Raw genomic sequence first — 24,497 nt, 5'->3', positions numbered from 1 at the left:
GTTCCCGCCAAAATCCAGCAACTTCGCACAGCCATTGAAGAGGAGTGGGACAACATTCCACAGGCCACAATTAACAGCCAGATCTACTCTATGTGAAGGAGATGTGTTGCGCTGCTTGAGGCAAATGGTGGACAGACCAGATACTTCTGATCCACGCCCCTACCTTTTTATTAAGGTATCTGTGACCAACAGATCAAATCAAAGTTTAACCAATAGTGCAAAAAAGGTATTAGGTGAACAATATGTAAGTAAAGAAATAAAAACAACAGTAAAAATACAGTGAAAAATAACAGTAGTGAGGCTATAAAAGTAGTGAGGCTACATACAGACACCGGTTAGTCAGGCTGATTGAGGTAGTATGTACATGTAGATATGGTTAAAGTGACTGCATATATGATGGACAGAGAGTAGCAGTAGCATAAAAGAGGGGCACAATGCAGATAGCCTGGTTAGCCAATGTGCTGGAGCACTGGTTGGTCGGGACAATTGAGGTAGTGTGTACATGAGTGTATAGTTAAAGTGACTATGCATATATGATAAACAGAGAGTAGCAGCAGCGTAAAAGAGGGGTTGGTGGGGGTGGGCACACAATGCAAGTAGTCTGGCAAGACATTTGATTACCTGTTCAGGAGTCTTATGGCTTGGGGGTAAAAACTGTTGAGAGGCCTTTTTGTCCTAGACTTGGCACTCCGGTACCGCTTGCCATGCGGTAGTAGAGAGAAAAATCTATGACTGGGGTGGCTGGGGTCTTTGATTATTTTTAGGGCCTTCCTCTGACACCGCCTGGTGTAGAGGTCCTGGATGGCAGGCAACTTAGCCCCAGTGATGTGCTGGGCCGTATGCACTTCCCTCTGTAGTGCCTTGCGGTCAGAGGCTGAGCAATTGCCGTACCAGGCAGTTGCAGCTGTAGAACCTTTTGAGGATCTCGGGACCCATGCCAAATCGTTTTAGTTTCCTGAGGGGGAATAGGCTTTGTCGTGCCCTCTTCATGACCATCTTGGTGTGTTTGGACCATTCTAATTTATTGGTGATGTGGACACCAAGGCACAGATGCATATCTGTATTCCCAGTCATGTTAAATCCATAGATTAGGGTCTAATGAATTTATTTCTTTATTTGAACTGTAACTCAGCAAAATCTTTGAAATTGTTGTGTGTTGCAATTATATTTTTGCTCAGTATAGATATATATATATTTTTTCAATGTTCCACAGATTCCATTCATTTATTGCTCCCTACATTTTCATTAATGTTTTCCTCCATGAATGCGCTGCATTAAATACAGGACAATAGCACCACTAGACAAGTACATGACAGAGTTGTACTGCAGTGTGTTGCAGCACTTTCTAACCTGCCTGTTTATATTATTATCACTATGGTAATGATGTGTCACTGAAGGAGTGCCCAACTGTTTCTGTTTCCCTTTTTAATACGTAAATGACTACCACTGTTCCCCTTCCTTATAGGTAACAGGATACCACTGTTCCCCTTCCTTATAGGTAACAGGATACCACTGTTCCCCTTCCTTATAGGTAACAGGATACCACTGTTCCCCTTCATTATAGGTAACAGAATACAATAAACTATGTCAGGGAAGTCATACAGTACACCCACTCACATTTTATCAAATGCTCTTATCCGAAGCAACTTACAGTAGTTAGCGCATGCATTTTTCATACTGGTTCCCCGTGGTAATCAAACCCACGACCCTGGTGTTGCAAGCACCATGCTCTACCTGCCTACCTTTCATCTCTCTATTATCTTCATCCTTGACATACTGTAATCATCATGAAAAATGTTTGTGGTCTGTCCTGGTTAAATAAAGAAGTTAAAGCCTGATAGCAGAAGTGGATAGCAGAATGCCTTTCCAGCACCTCTGTTCTCTTTGTTTGGTCTCAATAAACAGGTGTGGCGACTTTGTGCTCTACTTGAGAGGCACAGAATTCCTGAATTCGAGGACCTGTGATAACATTAAGAAAAGTACAAAGGTGGATTCAAGTGCACACGGGCACAAACACACGCAACATGGGCTATTGTTATGTCAGAGGGGGATAGGTTCAGAGTTGGGACTGGATCACATATATCACACATAATAACCCACATTACAGTTTATGATGAGTTTTACATTACAGTTGCTGGTGCACAGTACAGTTGTGAGGTGTCCCTGCTATTCACAAAGTTGTGAGGTATTCATGCTATTCACAAAGTCGTAAGGTATTCCTGATATTCACAAACAGGTGAAATTCTGAGGATTTTCAAGGAAATGAACATGGTCTCTGTATAATTAATGTCTGAATGTTATGCCCTGCTTGCTGCTGTTTCTGACTCGACTGTGGCTCTGACGTTTTTAACATGTTAAGTTATCTCTCTAGTGACTCTCTGGTGATAGCAGTGTAGCCTCTCTCTCCCTCACTCGTTGTGCAATGAACACTGGACACATCCTTTATCACAGCCAGACAGTTCAACAGTTGCCATGGTGTTTGAATTTACTTGCAAGAGCTACAAAATACATAGACATTAATGAATTTGTTTGTTTTGGGTAAGGTTGGTTGGGTTGGGTGAATCATTGGGTTATTAGTTACAGGTTTTGTTGACCTGAGTATTAGATGGATCATATTTTGGACAGCTCTCAACCGGTTGAAGAATTAGTAGAATACTGTAATATCTTAGAATTGTGCGTGTACCCAAAACACAACCAGACACATGGTGATGATTTGAGACACAGTACAAACCGAATGCACAGGTGCTGCAGTTTGAAAATGAAGACATTTGAATTGAGGGCAGGTGGGTAAAAAGTTTACCAACAGGTAGCAGCCTATGTCAGAGAACCACACAATGAAAGTCAGGACTGGAAACGGAACACAGGTGTGGCATGTGAGCAGAGAAAGACTATCGGTGAGTCAGAGGCGGGATCCCTCTCAGAACTTTGTCAAGCAGGTGCATAGTGTAACAGTAATGATGCAGGTCCAACTCAGAACATATCCTCCTCTGACGTAACGATAGCCCACTCATATGTTCAGCATCATAACTAGGACTCTTTCCAAGTCTTTATGCAACATTGGAAAGTGGAAACACACCTGACTGACTAATTGCAGCATTACCACAAAAATGGAAGAGGCAAGTGGAAGGGGGAGAAAGTAAGGAACTTGTCTGTCGGCCCTGCATTAAAGACCAGAACTGGTTAAAGAAAATGGTGATAAATAAAAAAGTACACCAGTTTAATAGAATATAGATTGCAAAATAGTTGGTAAGAGATTTTCAATGTACTGATTCCATGGCACATGGTTTATGAACTGATACACAAAACAACGCCGGATTCAAAACATTGAGTTTTTCAATTAAATGTATTATACAAACTTCTTGCAACCATTAGAATATTATATGTATGGGGGATACAACCATCCCACCTCTGCAGATTTTGCTGCAAAGAGACAGAATCATTAGATCATTTGTTTTGATACTGTCCATATGTAGCTTGTTTTTGGTTAACTCTGCAAATAGCACTGCTGGGTGATTTGAAAAGTCATAGTCAATCAATAAATAACATTGTAATACTCTAAGCAAAAAAATGTATCTTTAATTTAAAAGCTGTAGAAGCTATGTGAATAGAAAGGTTCGTAACTTTTGTAAAACATCACAGCACAGTTGAAAAAAAATATGGCAAATAGAAATCAAAACTGGATGGTCTTCAGAGATAGATGGAAGGGGTTGAGGGTAGCTGAAGGCTGGGACTGGATGGTCTTCAGAGATAGATGGGAGGGGTTGAGGGTAGCTGAAGGCTGGGACTGGATGGTCTTCAGAGATAGATGGAAGGGGTTGAGGGTAGCTGAAGGCTGGGACTGGATGGTCTTCAGAGATAGATGGGAGGGGTTGAGGGTAGCTGAAGGCTGGGACTGGATGGTCTTCAGAGATAGATGGAAGGGGTTGAGGGTAGCTGAAGGCTGGGACTGGATGGTCTTCAGAGATAGATGGAAGGGGTTGAGGGTAGCTGAAGGCTGGGACTGGATGGTCTTCAGAGATAGATGGGAGGGGTTGAGGGTAGCTGAAGGCTGGGACTGGATGGTCTTCAGAGATAGATGGAAGGGGTTGAGGGTAGCTGAAGGCTGGGACTGGATGGTCTTCAGAGATAGATGGGAGGGGTTGAGGGTAGCTGAAGGCTGGGACTGGATGGTCTTCAGAGATAGATGGGAGGGGTTGAGGGTAGCTGAAGGCTGGGACTGGATGGTCTTCAGAGATAGATGGGAGGGGTTGAGGGTAGCTGAAGGCAGGGACTGGATGGTCTTCAGAGATAGATGGGAGGGGTTGAGGGTAGCTGAAGGCTGGGACTGGATGGTCTTCAGAGATAGATGGGAGGGGTTGAGGGTAGCTGAAGGCTGGGACTGGATGGTCTTCAGAGATAGATGGGAGGGGTTGAGGGTAGCTGAAGGCTGGGACTGGATGGTCTTCAGAGATAGATGGGAGGGGTTGAGGGTAGCTGAAGGCTGGGACTGGATGGTCTTCAGAGATAGATGGGAGGGGTTGAGGGTAGCTGAAGGCTGGGACTGGATGGTCTTCAGAGATAGATGGGAGGGGTTGAGGGTAGCTGAAGGCTGGGACTGGATGGTCTTCAGAGATAGATGGGAGGGGTTGAGGGTAGCTGAAGGCAGGGACTGGATGGTCTTCAGAGATAGATGGGAGGGGTTGAGGGTAGCTGAAGGCTGGGACTGGATGGTCTTCAGAGATAGATGGAAGGGGTTGAGGGTAGCTGAAGGCTGGGACTGGATGGTCTTCAGAGATAGATGGGAGGGGTTGAGGGTAGCTGAAGGCTGGGACTGGATGGTCTTCAGAGATAGATGGGAGGGGTTGAGGGTAGCTGAAGGCTGGGACTGGATGGTCTTCAGAGATAGATGGGAGGGGTTGAGGGTAGCTGAAGGCTGGGACTGGATGGTCTTCAGAGATAGATGGGAGGGGTTGAGGGTAGCTGAAGGCTGGGACTGGATGGTCTTCAGAGATAGATGGGAGGGGTTGAGGGTAGCTGAAGGCTGGGACTGGATGGTCTTCAGAGATAGATGGGAGGGGTTGAGGGTAGCTGAAGGCTGGGACTGGATGTTCTTCAGAGATAGATGGGAGGGGTTGAGGGTAGCTGAAGGCTGGGACTGGATGGTCTTCAGAGATAGATGGGAGGGGTTGAGGAATGGGAGTAAAAACAAACAAAATATAACTATTTTAAAATATACTGTGTCTGTAAAATGTACAGTTGAAGTTGGAAGTTTACATACACTTAGGTTGGAGTACTCCACGCATTTCTTGTTAACTAACTACTTTTTACAAGTTGGTTAGGACATCTACTTTGTGCATGACACAAGTAATTTTTCCAACAATTGTTCACAGACAGATTATTTCACTTATAATTCACTGTATCACAATTCCAGTGTGTCAGAAGTTTACATACACTAAGTTGACTGTGTCTTTAAACAGCTTGGAAAATTTCCTGAAAAGGATGTCATAGCTTTAGATGCTTCTGATAGGCTAATTGACATAATATGAATCCACTGGAGGTGTACCTGTGAATGTATTTCAAGGCCAACCTTCAAACTCAGTGACTCCTTGCTTGACATCATGGGACAAGCAAAATAAATCAACCAAGACCTCAGAAAAAAATTCATCCTTGGGAGCAGTTTTCAAACGACTGAAGGTGCCACGTTCTGGAGGAAACGGGTACAAAGTATCTATATCCACAGTAAAACGAGTCATATATCGACATAACCTGAAAGGCTACTCAGCAAGGAAGAAGCCACTGCTCCAAAACCGCCATAGAAAACCCTAGACTACGGTTTGCAACTGCACATGGGGACAAAGATCGTACTTTTTGGAGAAATGTCCTCTGATCTGATGAAACAAAAATAGAACTCTTTGGCCATAATGACCATCGTTATGTTTGGAGGAAAAAGGGGGATGATTGCAAGCCGAAGAACACCATCCTAACCTGAAGCACGGGTGAGGCAGCATCATGTTGTGGGGGTGCTTTGCTGCAGGAGGGACTGGTGCACTTCACAAAATAGATGGCTTCATGAGGAAGGAAAATGATGTGGATATATTGAAGCAACATCTCAAGACATCTGTCAGGAAGTTCAAGCTTGGTCGCAAATGTGTCTTCCAGATGAACAATGACCCCAAGCATATCTCCAAAGTTGTGGCAAAATGGCCTAAGGACAACAAAGTCAAAGGTATTGGAGGGGCCATCACAAAGCCCTGACCTCAATCCTATAGAAAATTTGTGGGCAGAACTGAAAAAGCGTGTGCGAGCAAGGAGGCCTATAAACCTGATTCATGTACACCAGCTCTGCCAGGAGAAATGGGCCAAAATTCACACAACTTATTGTGGGAAGCTTGTCGAAGGCTACCCGAAACGTTTGACCCAAGTTAAACAATTTAAAGGCAGTGCTACCAAATACTAATTGAGTGTATGTACACTTCTGACCCACTGGGAATGTGATGAAATAAATAAAAGCTGAAATAAATCATTCTCTCTACTATTATTCCAACATTTCATATTCTTAAAATAAAGTGGTGATCCTAACTGACCTAACACAGGGAATTTTTACTAGGATTAAATGTCAAGAATTGTGAAAACCTGAGTTTAAATGTATTTGGCTAAGGTGTATGTAAACTTCCGACTTCAACTGTATATAGTATGTATAAACTGGAAGTAGAAGCCTAAGTATTGTTCTCCATTAGTTTACTCGAATTAGGTTAGGGGAAAATAATAAAGGAAAATATATTTAAAATATATATATATATATATATATATATTTTAAATAATATATACTGTATATTTATAAAAAAAAAAAAATATATATATATATATATATATATATATATGGGGGATTGGAAATGATGCAGACAATTACATTGATAGAAGCCACAATCTGTTTGCAAGTTTGAAGCTGAAAAGCTTCTAAATTCAACCCCCTGAAAAGAAAAAAAGACACCTGACCGGTTTTGAGTTAGCTCCACACAATGGCAACACAATGAGCAATGGGGCACACCTCAATCCCCGGGCACCAGGCTAGACAAGTACAGTACTATCCTTAGAACAACAGACACAGCTATGCTCTACCTTGTGACTCTGAAACCATCTGGGCCAAACAACTGACCTCCAAACAGATTAACCCTTAAGGTCAATTGACCTTAAAAAGACAGACACTGCAGAAAGCGTCTGGCCACTCCATTGGGTCTAACTCTTCATTACTTAATCCACTTATTTTCAACTCCATTAATATAGAAATATAATTAAATATCATATAATATTCAAGATTAACAGGCTAGCTAGTAACATGTGAGAACTGGATAAACTGTAGCCTAAAGGCCAGATTAACTCAGCAGTTTACACATGCAAACTTGCACCTCTTATATTCCAGAAAATAATTATTAAAAAAAGTAAAAACAAAATTATAAAAAGTTGAAAAAGGTAAGGAGAGTGACAAGTCGAATGTGTTAATAAAATAGGTATTTAAGCCTTGTTTCATTTTCTTTCATAAACGTTTTGTGTCTCTTGGTCAGGTACAGTCAATGACGAGAACAGTACATTTTTCAGAACTGGCTTTGACGTCTTAGGGGTGTGTCCCACATGTCACCTAATGATGGTGGGAAAGTCACAGGTAGTGTCTTCACGTTGGTTTAGAAGCCTGGACTATTTTTACAGTAAGGAAACATTTGCGCTTTTATTTGTGCCGTATATTTGCTTATTTAAGGACCATTGTTGGTATTACGTCGGTCTGAGAGGGGAAGAACAATCCTAAACTTGATTTATTAAATTGATCTATCAGGGGGTCAGTGCTGAAAATTGTCTAAATCTGGATTGTTGCATCGCTGATGAGAAATACATGTTTTATGGAGATGAGGACAACCCCAACAAGGCGCCAGCTATGTGGTGTGGTGGAGTGCGCTGTGTCCGTATGCGGTGTTTCACCAGGTAAAATATATTCCTCACAGAATCTTTCTCTGTTGTTCAGGGCATAGACCTACTGTAGCCTACCTACGTATAGTCCAGGCGGTCAATGATTTGAGATTGACCGTTACCATTGACATTGAGGGTGAATAGTTTTTCTGTTGTCTGTTACGGTTGCAATTTCTATTATTACATGTGTAGATAAAAAATAATAGTATGTTGAGATAGATGATGCAACAGTGTCATTGGTCAATATAGATTATTTTACAGTGTTGTTATTGGTCAATATATATTATTTTACAGTGTTGTTATTGGTCTATATAGATTATTTTACAGTGTTGTTATTGGCCTATATAGATTATTGTACAGTGTTGTTATTGGTCAATATATATTATTTTACAGTGTTGTTATTGGCCTATATAGATTATTTTACAGTGTTGTTATTGGCCTATATAGATTATTTCACAGTGTTGTTATTGGTCTATATAGATTATTTCACAGTGTTGTTATTGGCCTATATAGATTATTTCACAGTGTTGTTATTGGCCTATATAGATTATTTTACAGTGTTGTTATTGGTCTATATAGATTATTTTACAGTGTTGTTATTGGTCAATATATATTATTTCACAGTGTTGTTATTGGTCTATATAGATTATTTCACAGTGTTGTTATTGGTCTATATATATTATTTCACAGTGTTGTTATTGGCCTATATAGATTATTTCACAGTGTTGTTATTGGCCTATATAGATTATTTTACAGTTTTGTTATTGGTCAATATATATTATTTCACAGTGTTGTTATTGGTCTATATAGATTATTTCACAGTGTTGTTATTTTTCAATATATGTGCTTGTAGCTAGGTCTATATGGTGTTCATGTTCTGATTTCACATTTGCAATACCACAGAAAATAGGAAGACAATTAACATGAACTAATCACATTTATACAATCTAATCTGTACAAATAATAAACTATAGTAGCATTGTTGATTTGAACATACATCTCTGCCAGACTGTCAATATTATCCCACATAGGAATGATCAAACAGTGTCAGAATGTGTGTGTGTGTGTGTGGTTTCCAAATGATGTTTTAAAAAATCATCCAGTAGACATATTCTGCAGCTCTCCAGGTGAATGGACCAGAGTAATTGTAATATCGTTTCAGGACACAACTGATAGTGTAAGTTGAAGTGTGTCGGAACAGGCACTCAGTATTGTGTTTACTTTAGAGTCATGTACTCCATATTAGTGTTATGTAAGACAATAGCATTAAAACATGGATGCTTCCCCTGTTGTATCAACTTCCCATTTGTAACTGACACACAGAAATAACATCAAAGATATCAACACAGGTATTTAAAACAACATTTGTTTCTGAAAGATCAGAAGACACACCCAAAATATTTTATTCAGAGAAAAACATGTGGATTTAAATATTGATGTATACATTTGATCAATCAGACATCCGAGATGAGATCTTGACTGTTTTAGTTGAGAGGATGTATGGTGTCTGTGTGTTCCTTATACTGTAGAGAGGATGTATGGTGTCTGTGTGTTCCTTATACTGTAGAGAGGATGTATGGCGTCTGTGTGTTCTTTATACTGTAGAGAGGATGTATGGTGTCTGTGTGTTCCTCATATCTGTGTCATCAGTAAAATCTTATCTCTTGGTCTTTCAGTTAGACCTTGGCTAAATCTAGACAGTATCATCTATTTTTTAGACATGGGTTCATTGGGTCTCACCACACCTTCACTCTCTCAGTAGTGCAATCAAAGTATTTTCTTTCATTTGTGGTAAAGGATTCTCATCAGACTTGATACAGAGTTGCTTTAACAATGAAATGTGTTGGGATTGATTTCTGAGTTGTTAACGTTGATGCTGTGAACTGTTGTTTTACAGAACGATGACCAGTGCCTCTGATCTCCAACACTTGGGAACTAGGAGACATCCAACCCTGCTCCGGATATTCCTGCTGGTCCTTCTTCTCCATGTAGCCAGAGGTGAGGCGTTACAACCAGTAAACAACACAGTACGTCAGAAACACACCTTTTCAGAACACAATCCAAAGGCTGTACTGAGAGGCCGTTGAGGAATGTCTCATTGGTCTGTGTAGCTGTCTGCAGAGGGATTCTGAGAATCCCCATCCTACTGTAAGGCTGGAGAAGTCTGACATGCCGGTCACTCAGCATTACCTGTCGTCAACACACACGCAATGCTTTATATCTCCTAAGTATAGAAAAACCTGCTGGTCTGGTTCGAGTCTCACCTGCAACTAAACATCCAGAAATGTGACAAAGATGTTGTTAGTCAACACACAGTGGAGATGGAAACAGTCACACTAAGGCAGAGAGGTAGGGAGGAAGAGGAGGAAAAGAGGAACAGTTGAGAAAAGAGGAAGGATTGGGTAGGTTTTTGTTGTAGTGGATGGAAAAAGGCCTGTTATCAACAGCCAGTCGACTTCTTAACAGTAGGCTTTTACTGACCATTCTGGCTGGTGCGTTAATCTGTTGAACTTTTTCGGCATTGTTCACTTATGTTGTTAACATAGACTGTCTGTCGGGCTCCCTGATCTGGGGAAGTGGCCCGAGTGTCTAATGTTGTCATTACACTGACCAATGTTGACTTCTCTGTTTCTGTTCCCAGGAGATGTCACTGCAGAAACATCTCAACCTCCACCCTTCTCACCCTCTCCTTCATCATTACCACCACATGTTTTACTCCCTCCATTCTCTGCCCCGCTTCCTTCGAAATCAACTCCACCAAGAGCACCGCTTATAACAAACACTATATCAACTACACAGATGACAACCACATCAGTGTCTACCACCCAAAACACTGTAGCATCAATCATGCCACCTAGTAACACAACATCTACACCAGCTATAGCCACAACACCTGCAGCTCCATCAGCTATAGCCACAACACCTGCAGCTCCATCCGCTATAACCACAACACTTGCAGCTCCATCAGCTATAGCCACAACACCTGCAGCCCCATCAGCTATAGCCACAACACCTGCAGCTTCATCAGCTATAGCCACAACACCTGCAGCTCCATCAGCTAAAACCACAACACCTGCAGCTCCATCAGCTAAAACCACAACACCTGCAGCTCCATCAGCTATAGCCACAACACCTGCAGCCCCATCAGCTATAGCCACAACACCTGCAGCCCCATCAGCTATAGCAACAACACCTGCAGCTCCATCAGCTATAGCAACAACACTTGCAGCTCCATCAGCTATAGGCACAACACCTGCAGCTCCATCAGCTATAGCAACAACACCTGCAGCTCCATCAGCTATAGCCACAACACCTGCAGCTCCATCAGCCATCCTGTCCACAGCCACATTACCCACTACAGACATTTCTTCATCTAACACTCCAAACACGTCAACAATCTCGGTGCCCATGTCTAATGCATCCTCGACCCCACCCCCCACATCCCTCACAACCCCTCACCTATTACCACTGCACACTGCCTCATCCAACATGACTAATGAACCAATGACATCCACCATGCCATCTCCATCCACTATTCTGCACTCGACTTCGCCCATCATAACGTCCACTACCAACAGTAAGTTAGATAATCCTTATACAGTATGTTCAAATCTCATCATTCAATGACACTCATTGTACAGTCGGACAACAAATAGACTCCTGTCTCTCTATTTCAGTGACCTCTAAAAATGCCACATCTCCAGGACCCTCCACTCCTTTGCCAATAACAGTCACCTCTAATGCCACTACAGGTAAGTCAACAGCCTCATTTATAGTGGAGGGGTTTAACACAGTGAGTAATCATACTATTGACTGTATGTGTGATAATGTCTCTGTAAAGTAGAGGAGTTTGTGTGGAGCAGGAAAATAATCCTGCAGCAGCAGGAAATATGAATTATAATGAAGCCTTTTAAAACCTCGAACACACTACAATTTTGCATTTCCTGTTGCATTGGTTTGCACGGATCCTCACATATCTCCTCTCCCCTCTCTGTTTCAGAGTCAGCAGAGGTGCATTGTAACTTCTCACAGCTCTGTGCCAATCAGTGTACGTTTAATGAATCACGCTTATAATATGAATATATGATATTGAGGCATTAGTCTTTCATGTCCATTGTTATTTTACTTATTTATGTTAATTACTTTACGTTAAACTGCATTTTGGGGGGGGAAGAAATGTGCTTTATAAATAAAGTATGATTGATTGATTGATTTGAAATGCACGATGTAATGTGTATGTTTAACAGCTGTGTACTACTGGATGGTCCTTGCGGTGGATGTGACTGGAGATCTGAAGAATGAATCAGACATCAGTGGCTGGGTAGGCCAGAAGACAGGGAATGAAACTTGATTGACTGATGTGTGATGAATCCTGTTGAAACTGTACATTTGTTTAGTTATACATGAAATGTGACAGCATTGTTTTCCTGTTTCAGTTCAGGGCTCTATTTCATTCTCTCTTGGACTCCTGTGAGCCCTCCAACCCTGAACAAGCAAATGGCACAAATTCGACTGACACACTGCAAACCACCTCTGTCAGTCCAACATATCCCACCCCCTACAACATGACAACATGGTTATACAACTTCACCACGACAACACTATCCCAGAACTTCACCAACTTCACCACGACAACACCATCCCAGAACTTCACCAACTTCACCACGACAACACTATCCCAGAACTTCACCAACTTCACCACGACAACACTATCCCAGAACTTCACCAACTTCACCACGACAACACCATCCCAGAACTTCACCAACTTCACCACGACAACACTATCCCAGAACTTCACCAACTTCAACATGACAACCTTGACAACTAACATGACAACTATGCTTTACAATAGTACTCCCCCACACAACCGTAGCATGTCCGCCCGACCCTACAACCATAGCACCACAAGGTAAAGTATTCAGTCACACGTCATTATTGCTCATTAAGATTTATACTGTAGATGTACAGAAAAGGTTGTTTGAATATCAAAATAAATATCTATTCTGAAGCTATCTCTGTTTATTCACTGTCTGTTCTGTAGTGAGGAGCATGAAGGTGGAAATATGACTGCTGCCAGCATGTTTCAAGTAAGACGACATCTCTCTCCAGACAAACCTGCCTTAATGTGCATGTCAACATTAGAGGGCACTTTTTCTCTGTCTGTAAAAGTATGTGAGTTGAATCAAAACTCTTATCTTTACAGGACATTGAGGTGACGTGTGTCAATAAAACAGGGATCAGGTTAGTTGAACTCACAGGCGGCTGGTGGCCCCTGAATTGGGGAGGACGGGCTCATAGTAATGGCTGCAATGGAATTAATGGAGTGGTATCGACACATCACTTCATTCCAGTCATTATTATGAGCCGTCCTCCCCTCAACAGCCTCCTGTGGTGGAAATACCTCTACTAATTTCAATACTACAGTTCAGCATCCTCTGTCCCGCTCCATGCCTTAATACCACCCAAAACTCTCCAGGAGGACTAACTGCACTGTGCTGCTGAGGACGAGGAAGCCAGCGTTTCCCTGTTGTTTCCAGCGAGCCCTGTGGCTGGGTCAGGAGAACAGCTCCATACAAACCCATATAGTGGGAAATAGAGTGGAGAGAGTGGGTGAGTCGCACTTGCCCTAATGTGAATCTGAAATCTCTCATAGGAATGTACATTTACCTGAGCCTAACGTCTGTTGCTTGTTACTTGTAGGTAAGGGTCTGTGTGCAGGCCAATTGCCTCCAAGTAATGGTTTTGCAAAGTGCACCGGCTTCCTGAATGGCACTCTCCCTCTTCCAAACACGTGTCACACTCCAGGGCCTGTCAATATCTCATGGTCAGTTGGAGGTCACTCTGGAAAATGTAAAACTATGCTGCTGTTTCTGTGTTTGAAGTTTTTCTTCAGTATCAAATCATCCTCTGATACGAACATGTTGTATCTTACAGTGGACATGCAGGGACTGTTTACGTACCACTTGGAAATCAAACCCAAATGGACTGTGGTTTGCCCCCTAAACCTCCCATCGGTAAAGACTATGACATTTTTTTCACCCTTGCTCATTTACCCATGTGATAGTGTAATACTCCTTATCCACATTTAACAGACATTTGCCAGTTCAATCTTCAGTGGGGGTTTTAAACAGTCAGACGTACAGCGTGACAGGTATAATTACAGGGTACAATGAATATCTTAAGCTCCGAGCTCCAACAATGCAGGTCAAAGTGAAACATAAACAATAAAAGTAATAATAAAGAATAGATAGAAATAGAAATAAAATATATATAGTGTACAAAGCTGCCATCAAGGCAAAGGGAGGCTACTTTGAAGAATCTAAAATCTATTTTGATTTGTTTAACACTTTTTTGGTTACTACATGATTCCATATGTGTTATTTCATAGTTTTGATGTCTTCACTATTATTCTACAATGTAGAAAATAGTAAAAATAAAGACAAACCCTTGAATGGGTAGGTGTGTCCAAACCTTTGACGGTTACTGTACATATTAACACTGTAATGATGGTAAACCCCTCTATCTTGATAAGTACCGTATTCCTGCTTTTCAGATGCGGAGATTGTCTGCAACTGCTCCTCTTACTGCTATGGTACAGGTAAATACAATATTTACAACTGCTCCTCTTACTGCTATGGTACAGGTAAATACAATATTTACAACTACTCCTCTTACTGCTATGGTACAGGTAAATACAATATTTACAACTACTCCTCTTACTGCTATGGTACAGGTAAATACAATATTTACAACTGCTCCTCTTACTGCTATGGTACAGGTAAATACAATATTTACAACTACTCCTCTTACTGCTATGGTACAGGTAAATACAATATTTACAACTACTCCTCTTACTGCTATGGTTCAGGTAAATACAATATTTACAACTACTCCTCTTACTGCTATGGTACAGGTAAATACAATATTTACTACTACTCCTCTTACTGCTATGGTACAGGTAAATACAATATTTACTACTACTCCTCTTACTGCTATGGTTCAGGTAAATACAATATTTACAACTACTCCTCTTACTGCTATGGTACAGGTAAATACAATATTTACAACTACTCCTCTTACTGCTATGGTTCAGGTAAATACAATATTTACAACTACTCCTCTTACTGCTATGGTACAGGTAAATACAATATTTACTACTACTCCTCTTACTGCTATGGTTCAGGTAAATACAATATTTACAACTACTCCTCTTACTGCTATGGTACAGGTAAATACAATATTTACAACTACTCCTCTTACTGCTATGGTACAGGTAAATACAATATTTACAACTACTCCTCTTACTGCTATGGTACAGGTAAATACAATATTTACAACTACTCCTCTTACTGCTATGGTACAGGTAAATACAATATTTACAACTACTCCTCTTACTGCTATGGTTCAGGTAAATACAATATTTACTACTACTCCTCTTACTGCTATGGTTCAGGTAAATACAATATTTACAACTACTCCTCTTACTGCTATGGTACAGGTAAATACAATATTTACAACTACTCCTCTTACTGCTATGGTACAGGTAAATACAATATTTACAACTACTCCTCTTACTGCTATGGTACAGGTAAATACAATATTTACAACTACTCCTCTTACTGCTATGGTACAGGTAAATACAATATTTACAACTACTCCTCTTACTGCTATGGTACAGGTAAATACAATATTTACTACTACTCCTCTTACTGCTATGGTACAGGTAAATACAATATTTACAACTACTCCTCTTACTGCTATGGTTCAGGTAAATACAATATTTACAACTACTCCTCTTACTGCTATGGTACAGGTAAATACAATATTTACTACTACTCCTCTTACTGCTATGGTACAGGTAAATACAATATTTACAACTACTCCTCTTACTGCTATGGTACAGGTAAATACAATATTTACAACTACTCCTCTTACTGCTATGGTACAGGTAAATACAATATTTACTACTACTCCTCTTACTGCTATGGTACAGGTAAATACAATATTTACTACTACTCCTCTTACTGCTATGGTACAGGTAAATACAATATTTACAACTACTCCTCTTACTGCTATGGTTCAGGTAAATACAATATTTACAACTACTCCTCTTACTGCTATGGTACAGGTAAATACAATATTTACAACTACTCCTCTTACTGCTATGGTACAGGTAAATACAATATTTACAACTACTCCTCTTACTGCTATGGTACAGGTAAATACAATATTTACTACTACTCCTCTTACTGCTATGGTACAGGTAAATACAATATTTACTACTACTCCTCTTACTGCTATGGTACAGGTAAATACAATATTTACAACTACTCCTCTTACTGCTATGGTTCAGGTAAATACAATATTTACAAATCAACTGCTCATTTCACTGATACTGTGATGGACCCGCTACACTTGTTCTTTTCCCACCATGTGATAACTCTCTCTCCTTCCCTCTCTCTATAGCTGCATACTATACCTTGGGCATACAGATCAAAGATCCCACTATGAATATTTCAAAAATCTTCTATATGGTGAGTTGTTTCTGTTGTGTCACCTGTTTGTGTGCATATATAAATGTGTGTGTGTGTGTGTTTGTAATTGTATGCATATTTGTTTGTTGTTTGTTTGTGTGTGTGTGTGTGTGTGTGTGTGTGTGTGTGTGTGTGTGTGTGTGTGTGTGTGTGTGTGTGTGTGTGTGTGTGTGTGTGTGTGTGTGTGTGTGTGTGTGTGTGTGTGTGTGTGTGTGTGTGTGTGTGTGTGTGTGTGTGTGTGTGTGTGTGTGTGTGTGTGTGTGTGTGTGCGTGCGTGTGCTGTGTTCCCCAGATTGATCAGCTAAAAACTCCTCCACCCTGCAACAACACCTCAGAGACACAGTATGTCCTAATTTCTTCATCTGTTATACAACAGTTTTCTCTCTGCTTAGCATCGATATGCTCACACTTTCCAATTAGATCCTTACAGCTCAAATGAACCCCAATAGTACATATAGTGCCATACCTTGCTACACTAGGTTTGATTTGTTTTCTGACTTCATTCTCTGTTCCAGTCCTCCCTGTCCCTTGCACATCATATCAACTATCTACCAGGTGATTTTATTATGAGATGATACCCCAACCCCACAATGAGCTTTCATTGTTTTATGTTGCTCTGTAAAGACATCATTTGAAACCTTATGAGCTATTCTGTGTTGTTTTCACACAGGATGCTCATGTGGAATGCGATGGCGCAAATACCAAGTGAGTTCCTGTACTCCTTGCAGGCCTAAAACCTTTACAGTGCATTCAAGATGGCCCTTTATGTGGAGTTATTATGGTGGTGTGACTTATTAAATAACTATACCATTACTGTTTTATTACCAGTCTCCAAAGCTGCAGGGTTATCGTGCGCCTCAACCATTCGGTGCCTATATGTGCAGTCAGTACTGCATTGATGACTGTGTTCAATGATGAGCATGGTATTGGCTACAATGGAACGGTGACCCGAGCAGGTGAGTAGCCATACCATGGATGGTGGAAGCTGACAGCATCTGTGTATTTATTCATATACATTATACAGTATGTGTTTCTGACTTTTTGTGTTCATACATTTCACACAGCCATTTGTGGCTGCCCAGGATCCAGTGGCGGTCTATTGAATTCAAACTTCACTTGGGAGAGTATCAACCTCAACACCACTTTGTTCTGTGAGGCTGAAAAGACCACTGCCATTGTCAGCTGGTCAGTTCAGTCTCTCTTTGTGTGCTTCAAAGACATCAAAACCTTGTTACACATTTTGTAATTGTGTAAAACACTGTAAATGATGGAGAGTAAGCAAATTGCACATTGTTATTTGTACATTTAAGTAGTATATCAGACCGTATACCACAGGTATGACAAAACATTTATTTTTACTGTTCTAATTATGTTAGTAACAAGTTTATAATAGCAATAAGGCACCTCGGGGGTTGTGGTATATGGCCAATATACCACGGCTAAGGGCTGTGTCCAGGCATTGCATTGTGCGTAAGAACAGCTGTGGTATATTGGCCATATACCACACCCCCTCGGGCTTTATTGCTTAAATATATCATTGACTATATGCACTGAAGATCTACATTTATCTGTCCCTTTCTCTGTTTAGCAAACAAGGGAAAAATGTGTGTGTGCTCCTGAATGAAATGTGCAACCCCATGCCTCCTTCTACATCACCCAGCCCAATGGCCAACACCACTTTACCTGCAACAACAATACTGCCTCCTCCACCCAATGTCACTATACACCTAAACACCCCCTACGTCCCATTGAACACAACATTAGCTCCACTAAACACCACTTCTACAGCTCCAAATACTACACCATCAGCTCCAAATACAACCATCGCCACGACAACCCGGGGTAATACCACTACAAACTCATCAACACCCATCATTCCACCAGTGAATCCCACAACAGCTTCCCCAAAGTACACCACGACAGCTGTTACAACAACCACCGCAGGTAACCCTCAGGATACTAACCCAAGCTGATCTGTGACCTAGCTGGGCCATAGCTGGTACTGCCACATTAATCTACATTTAAAATGTAGACCCAAAGTCAAAGTTCCCCTCTGATAACATCCTCGTTTTTATTATGGATCCTTTTCCCCACAGCGCCCAACACCACAGCAGCTAGTAGTGAAGAGCAGGCCAATCAGCTGCTGGATCTGACTAGTAACGTGTCCAAGCTCAACTCCTCCCAGGTGGACCAGCTGGTGTCCCAACTAGAGGCCCTGCTGGCCGGACCCAATGTCAGCCTGAATCTGGGGAAAACCTCTGTCAAAATCGTTAGCAACCTGCTGGGTGCCTCCTCTGACACCCTGGCCTCCTCCTCCACCAAGTGAGCTGCCTGGGGATCAACAATCTACTGTTATGCTGCTTGCTGTGCTGTACCAGAAATGAGCACTTATATAAAGCCTGTAAAGAGACTGTGACAACATTTTCTTAAAACCGGAAGAAATCTTAGCAATGACCTTGACCAACCTGCGCATCAGAATAACAGTTGATTTTTCTACCAGGATCATTGGGATTGTTGATACGGTGGGCCTGAAGCTGGTCGTTCAGCAAGAGGCTACGATTTTAACCAAGTCGGTTGCTGTCGCTATCAAAACAGTGGACGGCACTAATTTCCAGCAAACATCTTTCTCCATCCCGGACCCCAACAATGTGCAGGTAACCTTCCAGTAAGGAAACACTGAATAGGAAATACTGTAGCCTCGGTTGCCGTCAAAATACACGCAGAAGTATTGTAGGACATCCTGCACTCTGCCGTATGTCTGGTAGGGTCTGTTATGTAGATAGACACATAACTGCTGTTTATTGCTAAGTGTTAATCATAGAGAAATGTGTCCCCTCCAGATCCGTGGAGATGGCAGAGCCAGGAGAAGTGTGAGAACAGAGGCGTCCTCCCTTCCCCAGGGCTCCGTCACGTTCCCCTCCTCCCTCACAGCGAACCTCTCCTATGAGCAGCAGCTACAAGCCTCCAGACTCCAGTTCAACTTCTACCAGAAGGCCACTGTGTTCCAGGTGCTTACCTGCTCCTCTGTATTCAGTACTGTCCCAACCTGTTGCCAAGCCTAAACATTTATTGCTACTTAAGCAGCCCTTGCTATTTATATAGATATGATGACTATGGATAAAAGTCACATAAATCGGTCAGAAATGAAGAACTGTGAAATAATAGTAGTAAATAATGTAGTAAAATAATGTATAGACAATGCCATATTCTTTCCATGCCGTTCCTTAGGACCGAGCCCTGGGAGACAGCAGGCTGTACAGTGGGATACTGGGAGCCAGTGTGGCCAACCTGTCAATCAAATCTCTGCAGAAGGACGTGGTGATCACCCTGAGAAACACTGAGCCCGTCCCAGTGAGTCAAACAGACGTTTTCCCTATGTCAAGGATGGGACATCCTGAGAAGTATTTAACACTCTGTCTTCTCTTCATCAGTTGTCTACACAGGCAAATGTCGTGGTTTCATGTGTTTTCTGGGACTTTGGCTTGAATGGTAAGTAATTCCTCTTGTGTCTCCCAAAATGAAAGCAAGACAATTGACAGGTATTAAAGAATAAAAATGTTTTTTTTTCTCGTAGATGGCTCAGGAGGCTGGAACCGAAAAGGCTGCTCTGTCAGGAACAGCACAGAAAATGAGACTGTCTGTGCCTGTAACCATCTCACCAGCTTCGGTGTGCTACTGGTGAGTACTTCCTGAGACAGGGGTGCAATGTGATCTCTCCCATTCAGTCTTTGTCAACATTCAAGGACTTATTTTTAGAATAATTCAATGTGTACAACATGTTTTTGGTATTTCTTCTCCCAGGACATCTCCAGAACGGGCATAACCAATCATCTCCAGGCCACAATCCTCACCTACATCACCTACATCGGCTGTGGTATCTCCGCCATCTTCCTCTCCGTCACTCTGCTCACCTACCTGGCCTTTGGGTGAGTCTGAGCCCCTTGTGATCAGTGCAGGATATCCATGATATCCCCTACATGTACAAATGACCTCGACTTACCTGTACCCCCACACATTGACTCGGTACTGGTACCCCCTGTATATAGCCTTGTTATTGTTATTTTATTGTGTTACTTTTAATAAAAATGTTACTTTAGTTTATTTAGTAAATATTTTCTTAACTCTGTTTTCTTAAAACTGCATTGTTGGTTAAGGGCTTGTAAGTAAACATTTCATGGTAAGGTTGTTGGTACCTGTTGTATTTGGCGCATGTGACAAATAACATTTGATTTGATTTGATTTTGATGACACCCACCTGGAGAACTGATCTAAATACAAAGACATATAAACAAGCTGCAATCAATGTAATACCAGTCCTAATTCCAATCCTAATTCCTTTAGGAAACTGCGTAAGGACATCCCATCTAAGATCCTGATCCAGCTGTGTGTGGCTCTGTTGTTTTTAAACCTGGTGTTCCTGGTGGATGCCTGGCTAGCCCTCTACCCTGACGCTGTGGGCCTGTGCATCTCCACCGCCTGGTTCCTGCACTACTTCCTGCTGGCTTCCTTCACCTGGATGGGCCTGGAGGCCGTCCACATGTACCTGGCCCTCGTCAAGGTCTTCAACACATACATAAAACGCTACATGCTCAAGTTCTCTCTCGTCGGCTGGGGTAAGTGAAAAAGTGATTCTGGGACTGTCATCAGAGTGAAGAACAGCCACCACGTTCTTACAAAAGTAACAGTTACTTACAGTTCAATGTAGTCTGTTGTCTCTCGTCATAGGCGTCCCACTCCTTGTGGTCATCGTCGTTATTGCTGTTGATAAGAACAATTACGGCCTCGTTAGCTACGGAAAGTATTCAGATAACTCCCCTACAGATGACTTGTAAGTCCCTTGCATTTTGTTCAATATTTAACATGCCAATTTACAGCTGAAGCATTGGTATGGAGTGCTTGTTTGTGCATCATGACATTTATACCAGTACTCACATTTACATAATAGGATAGCTGATCAATTCAAATATGGTCTCCTGTATTTCATTCCTTTCCTCTCACACAGCTGCTGGCTGAAGAACAACATTGCCTTCTACGTATCTGTGGTGGCCTACTTCTGTGTCATCTTCCTGTTGAACCTCAGCATGTTTGTGGTGGTGATGGTTCAGCTGTGTCGGATAAAGAGTCAGAACCCCCACAACATGAGGCACCGTAACGGGCTGCAGGACCTGCGCAGTGTGGTTGGGATCACCCTACTCCTGGGCCTCACCTGGGGCTTTGCCTTCTTTGCCTGGGGGCCTGTCAACCTGGCCTTCATGTACCTCTTCGCCATCTTCAACTCCTTTCAAGGTGAGATTTAGAACTCTCCCAGATTTTTGGTGATTAGAAAATGAATTCCCCATTAATGTTCTCAGAGAAGACACTAACGCAAAGCCTGAGGAGTTTCTTGGGAAACCTGTTGCCAAGTGTGTAACAAAAGTGCAGTTGCCTGACACTTGTGTTCTTTTGCAGGGTTCTTTATCTTTTTGTTCCACTGCGCTGTGAAGGAGAACGTGAGGAGGCAGTGGAGGACTTACCTCTGCTGTGGTAGACTGAGACTGGCAGAGAACTCAGGTAAGACTTGTTGACCTACATCTTACAACATATGTGTAATTTGAAGAAGAGAAGAACCTTCCATGTATTTGTATTGATGAGGGATCCCCAATAGTTCCTGCCAAGGCAGCAGCAACTCTTCCTGGGGTTTATTAGGGATCCCCATTAGTTCCTGCCAAGGCAGCAGCAACTCTTCCTGGGGTTTATTAGGGATCCCCATTAGTTCCTGCCAAGGCAGCAGCTACTCTTCCTGGGGTTTATTAGGGATCCCCATTAGTTCCTGCCAAGGCAGAAGCTACTCTTCCTGGGGTTTATTAGGGATCCCCATTAGTTCCTGCCAAGGCAGAAGCTACTCTTCCTGGGGTTTATTAGGGATCCCCATTAGTTCCTGCCAAAGCAGCAGCAACTCTTCCTGGAGTCCGAACACATTAAGGCACTTACATCACACATTAAACAAAAGATAAAACACTACAGCATATAACATTATTACATATCTACAATACAACATGTATAACACCACCATACAACAATATTACAATGTACGTGTGTGTAGAGTTGGCGCGATAGCGCGTGTGTCTGTATCTGTGTGTGTGTCTCTTCACAGTCTCCGCTGTTCTTTAAGGTGTATTTCTATCTGTTTGTAAATCTGATTCCACTGCTTGCATCAGTTACCTGATTTGGAATAGAGTTCCATATAGTCATGGCTCTATGTAGTACTGTGCTCCTCTCATAGTCTGTTGTAATTTTCCTAAGTCCCTCTTTGTGTCACCTGACCACACGACTGAACACTAGGCCAAGGGCGACAAACTAGGGCCTGTAGGACCTGCCTTGTTGATAGTGTTGTTAAGAAGGTATAAACTAGGGCCTGTAGGACCTGCCTTGTTGATAGTGTTGTTAAGAAGGCAGAGCATCGCTTTATTATAGACAGACTTCTCCCCATCTTAGCTACTGTTTTATCAATATGTTTTGACTATGACAGTTGACAATCTAGTGTTACTCCAAGCAGTTTAGTCATCTCAACTTGCTCAATTTCCACGTTCATTACAAGATTTAGTTGAGGTTTAGGGTTTAATGAATGATTTTTCCCAAATACAATACTTTTAGTTTTTTTAATATTTAGGACTAACTTATTTCTTACCACCCTTTCTGAAAGCTCTTTATTAAGTGTTGCAGTCATTTCAGTTGCTGTAATAGCTGACGTGTATAGTGTTGAGTCAGCCACATACGTAGACACACTCGCTTTACTCAAAGCCAGTGGCATGTCATTAGTAATGATTTTAAAAAGTATGGGACCTAGACAGCTGCTCAGGGGAAATCCGGATTCTACCTGGATTGTGTTGGAGAGGCTTCTATTAAAGAACACCCTCTGTGTTCTGTTAGACAGCTAAATCTTTATCCATAATATAGCAGGGGGTGTAAACCATAACACGTGTTTTTCCAGCAGCAGATTATGATCGATAATGTCAAAAGCTGCAATGTCAAAAGTCTAACAAAACAACTCCTACAATCTTTTTATCGGCGATTTCTCTTAGCCAATCAATCATAAGTCATTTGTGTAAGTACCGTGCTTGTTGAATGTCCTTCCCTATAAGCGTGTTGAAAGTCTGTTTTCAATTTGTTTACTGTAAAATAGCATTGTATTTGGTCAAACACCATTTTTTCCAAAGGTTTACTAAGGATTGGTAACAGGCTGATTGGTCGGCTGTTTGAGCCAGTAGAGGGGCTTTACTATTCTTGGGTAGCGGAATGACTTTTGCTTCCCTGAATTGATATATTTGATGTAGTTTAATGTACACAATTTTAATTAACTCTTGTTTCATCACAGACTGGAGCCGCACGGCTACACAGAAGACAGAGAAGAAGTCATTGTCAGTGACCAGAGCCACGTCCTTCCGCTCCGGCAACTCCTCCCAGTTCAACCATACCTCCAGCTCCTCCTTCTTGACCGGTGACTCCCCAGAGCGGCCCAGTGGAGCAACAGGTAGGCATGGGGACCCGGAGGGGGTCAGGGATTACTAACAACCAATATGGGCCAGACAACAATAAAGAAATACTTTTTGTATATGCTGATCTACTTTCTGCCCCTGATAACTGTGGAAGCACGTCATAATATTAAACCTCTGTTATCAGAGCAGTGGATGGCTTATAGCAAGCCTTCATCTCCATGTCACTGATGACCTATGTAACCTAGGAAATCTCTGTGACGGGCTCTGAGATGACCTTTTCCCTTTAACATCATTTCACCCAGAATGGGAGCTAGCTGTACTGTTTGAGCTCCGGCCACGTCCATAGCGCCTCTTTCAGCCTCTTACTGATGGTGCACAGTAACTGCTGTGTGTTTGTATACAACGGTGTGTGAGAATGTGTGTCTATGTATGACACTCTACAGCAGGATTTAGTCAGCTTAACCCATCCAATCAAATAGTGACTGTATCTAACTGTACCCCCCGCCCATGTGCCTGGCTCAGCTGCTGGCTGCCAGCTGGCTCTGATTCC

The 24,497-nt window shown here is 41.9% G+C and overlaps 1 protein-coding gene across 4 annotated transcripts in view; it reads left to right on the top strand.

Moving 5' to 3' along the window:
* Nucleotides 1-7,593: 7,593 nt before the first annotated feature.
* Nucleotides 7,594-24,497, top strand: part of LOC110510053 (uncharacterized) — a 17,954-nt gene continuing 1,050 nt past the window's right edge. The window contains exons 1-33 of one of the 4 annotated variants that reach the window (XM_090226651.1): nt 7,594-7,682; nt 7,808-7,953; nt 9,836-9,936; nt 10,580-11,515; nt 11,616-11,690; nt 11,939-11,986; nt 12,186-12,259; nt 12,375-12,847; nt 12,980-13,025; nt 13,142-13,179; nt 13,415-13,548; nt 13,639-13,762; nt 13,873-13,952; nt 14,492-14,536; nt 16,405-16,472; nt 16,765-16,814; nt 16,988-17,027; nt 17,143-17,177; nt 17,301-17,428; nt 17,537-17,657; nt 18,061-18,416; nt 18,569-18,794; nt 18,973-19,126; nt 19,313-19,480; nt 19,701-19,823; nt 19,916-19,961; nt 20,047-20,150; nt 20,274-20,398; nt 20,814-21,085; nt 21,198-21,300; nt 21,475-21,758; nt 21,921-22,022; nt 23,827-23,982. In XM_090226651.1, coding sequence (XP_090082777.1) covers nt 7,865-7,953; nt 9,836-9,936; nt 10,580-11,515; nt 11,616-11,690; nt 11,939-11,986; nt 12,186-12,259; nt 12,375-12,847; nt 12,980-13,025; nt 13,142-13,179; nt 13,415-13,548; nt 13,639-13,762; nt 13,873-13,952; nt 14,492-14,536; nt 16,405-16,472; nt 16,765-16,814; nt 16,988-17,027; nt 17,143-17,177; nt 17,301-17,428; nt 17,537-17,657; nt 18,061-18,416; nt 18,569-18,794; nt 18,973-19,126; nt 19,313-19,480; nt 19,701-19,823; nt 19,916-19,961; nt 20,047-20,150; nt 20,274-20,398; nt 20,814-21,085; nt 21,198-21,300; nt 21,475-21,758; nt 21,921-22,022; nt 23,827-23,982 — 4,924 coding nt within the window. In that variant the 5' untranslated portion in view covers nt 7,594-7,682; nt 7,808-7,864. Of the gene's footprint in view, nt 7,954-9,835; nt 9,937-10,579; nt 11,516-11,615; nt 11,691-11,938; nt 11,987-12,185; nt 12,260-12,374; nt 12,848-12,979; nt 13,026-13,141; nt 13,180-13,414; nt 13,549-13,638; nt 13,763-13,872; nt 13,953-14,491; nt 14,537-16,404; nt 16,473-16,764; nt 16,815-16,987; nt 17,028-17,142; nt 17,178-17,300; nt 17,429-17,536; nt 17,658-18,060; nt 18,417-18,568; nt 18,795-18,972; nt 19,127-19,312; nt 19,481-19,700; nt 19,824-19,903; nt 19,962-20,046; nt 20,151-20,273; nt 20,399-20,813; nt 21,086-21,197; nt 21,301-21,474; nt 21,759-21,920; nt 22,023-23,826; nt 23,983-24,497 lie in introns of all 4 variants that reach the window. The other 3 variants (XM_036967888.2, XM_036967890.2, XM_090226650.1) reach the window with 3 other exon arrangements.

The sequence above is a fragment of the Oncorhynchus mykiss genome, chromosome 29 (assembly GCF_057628025.1).
Source record: "Oncorhynchus mykiss isolate SJ-2025 chromosome 29, ASM5762802v1, whole genome shotgun sequence".
Lineage (NCBI taxonomy): Eukaryota > Metazoa > Chordata > Actinopteri > Salmoniformes > Salmonidae > Oncorhynchus > Oncorhynchus mykiss.
This window is presented reverse-complemented; position numbering and strand designations above follow the sequence as displayed.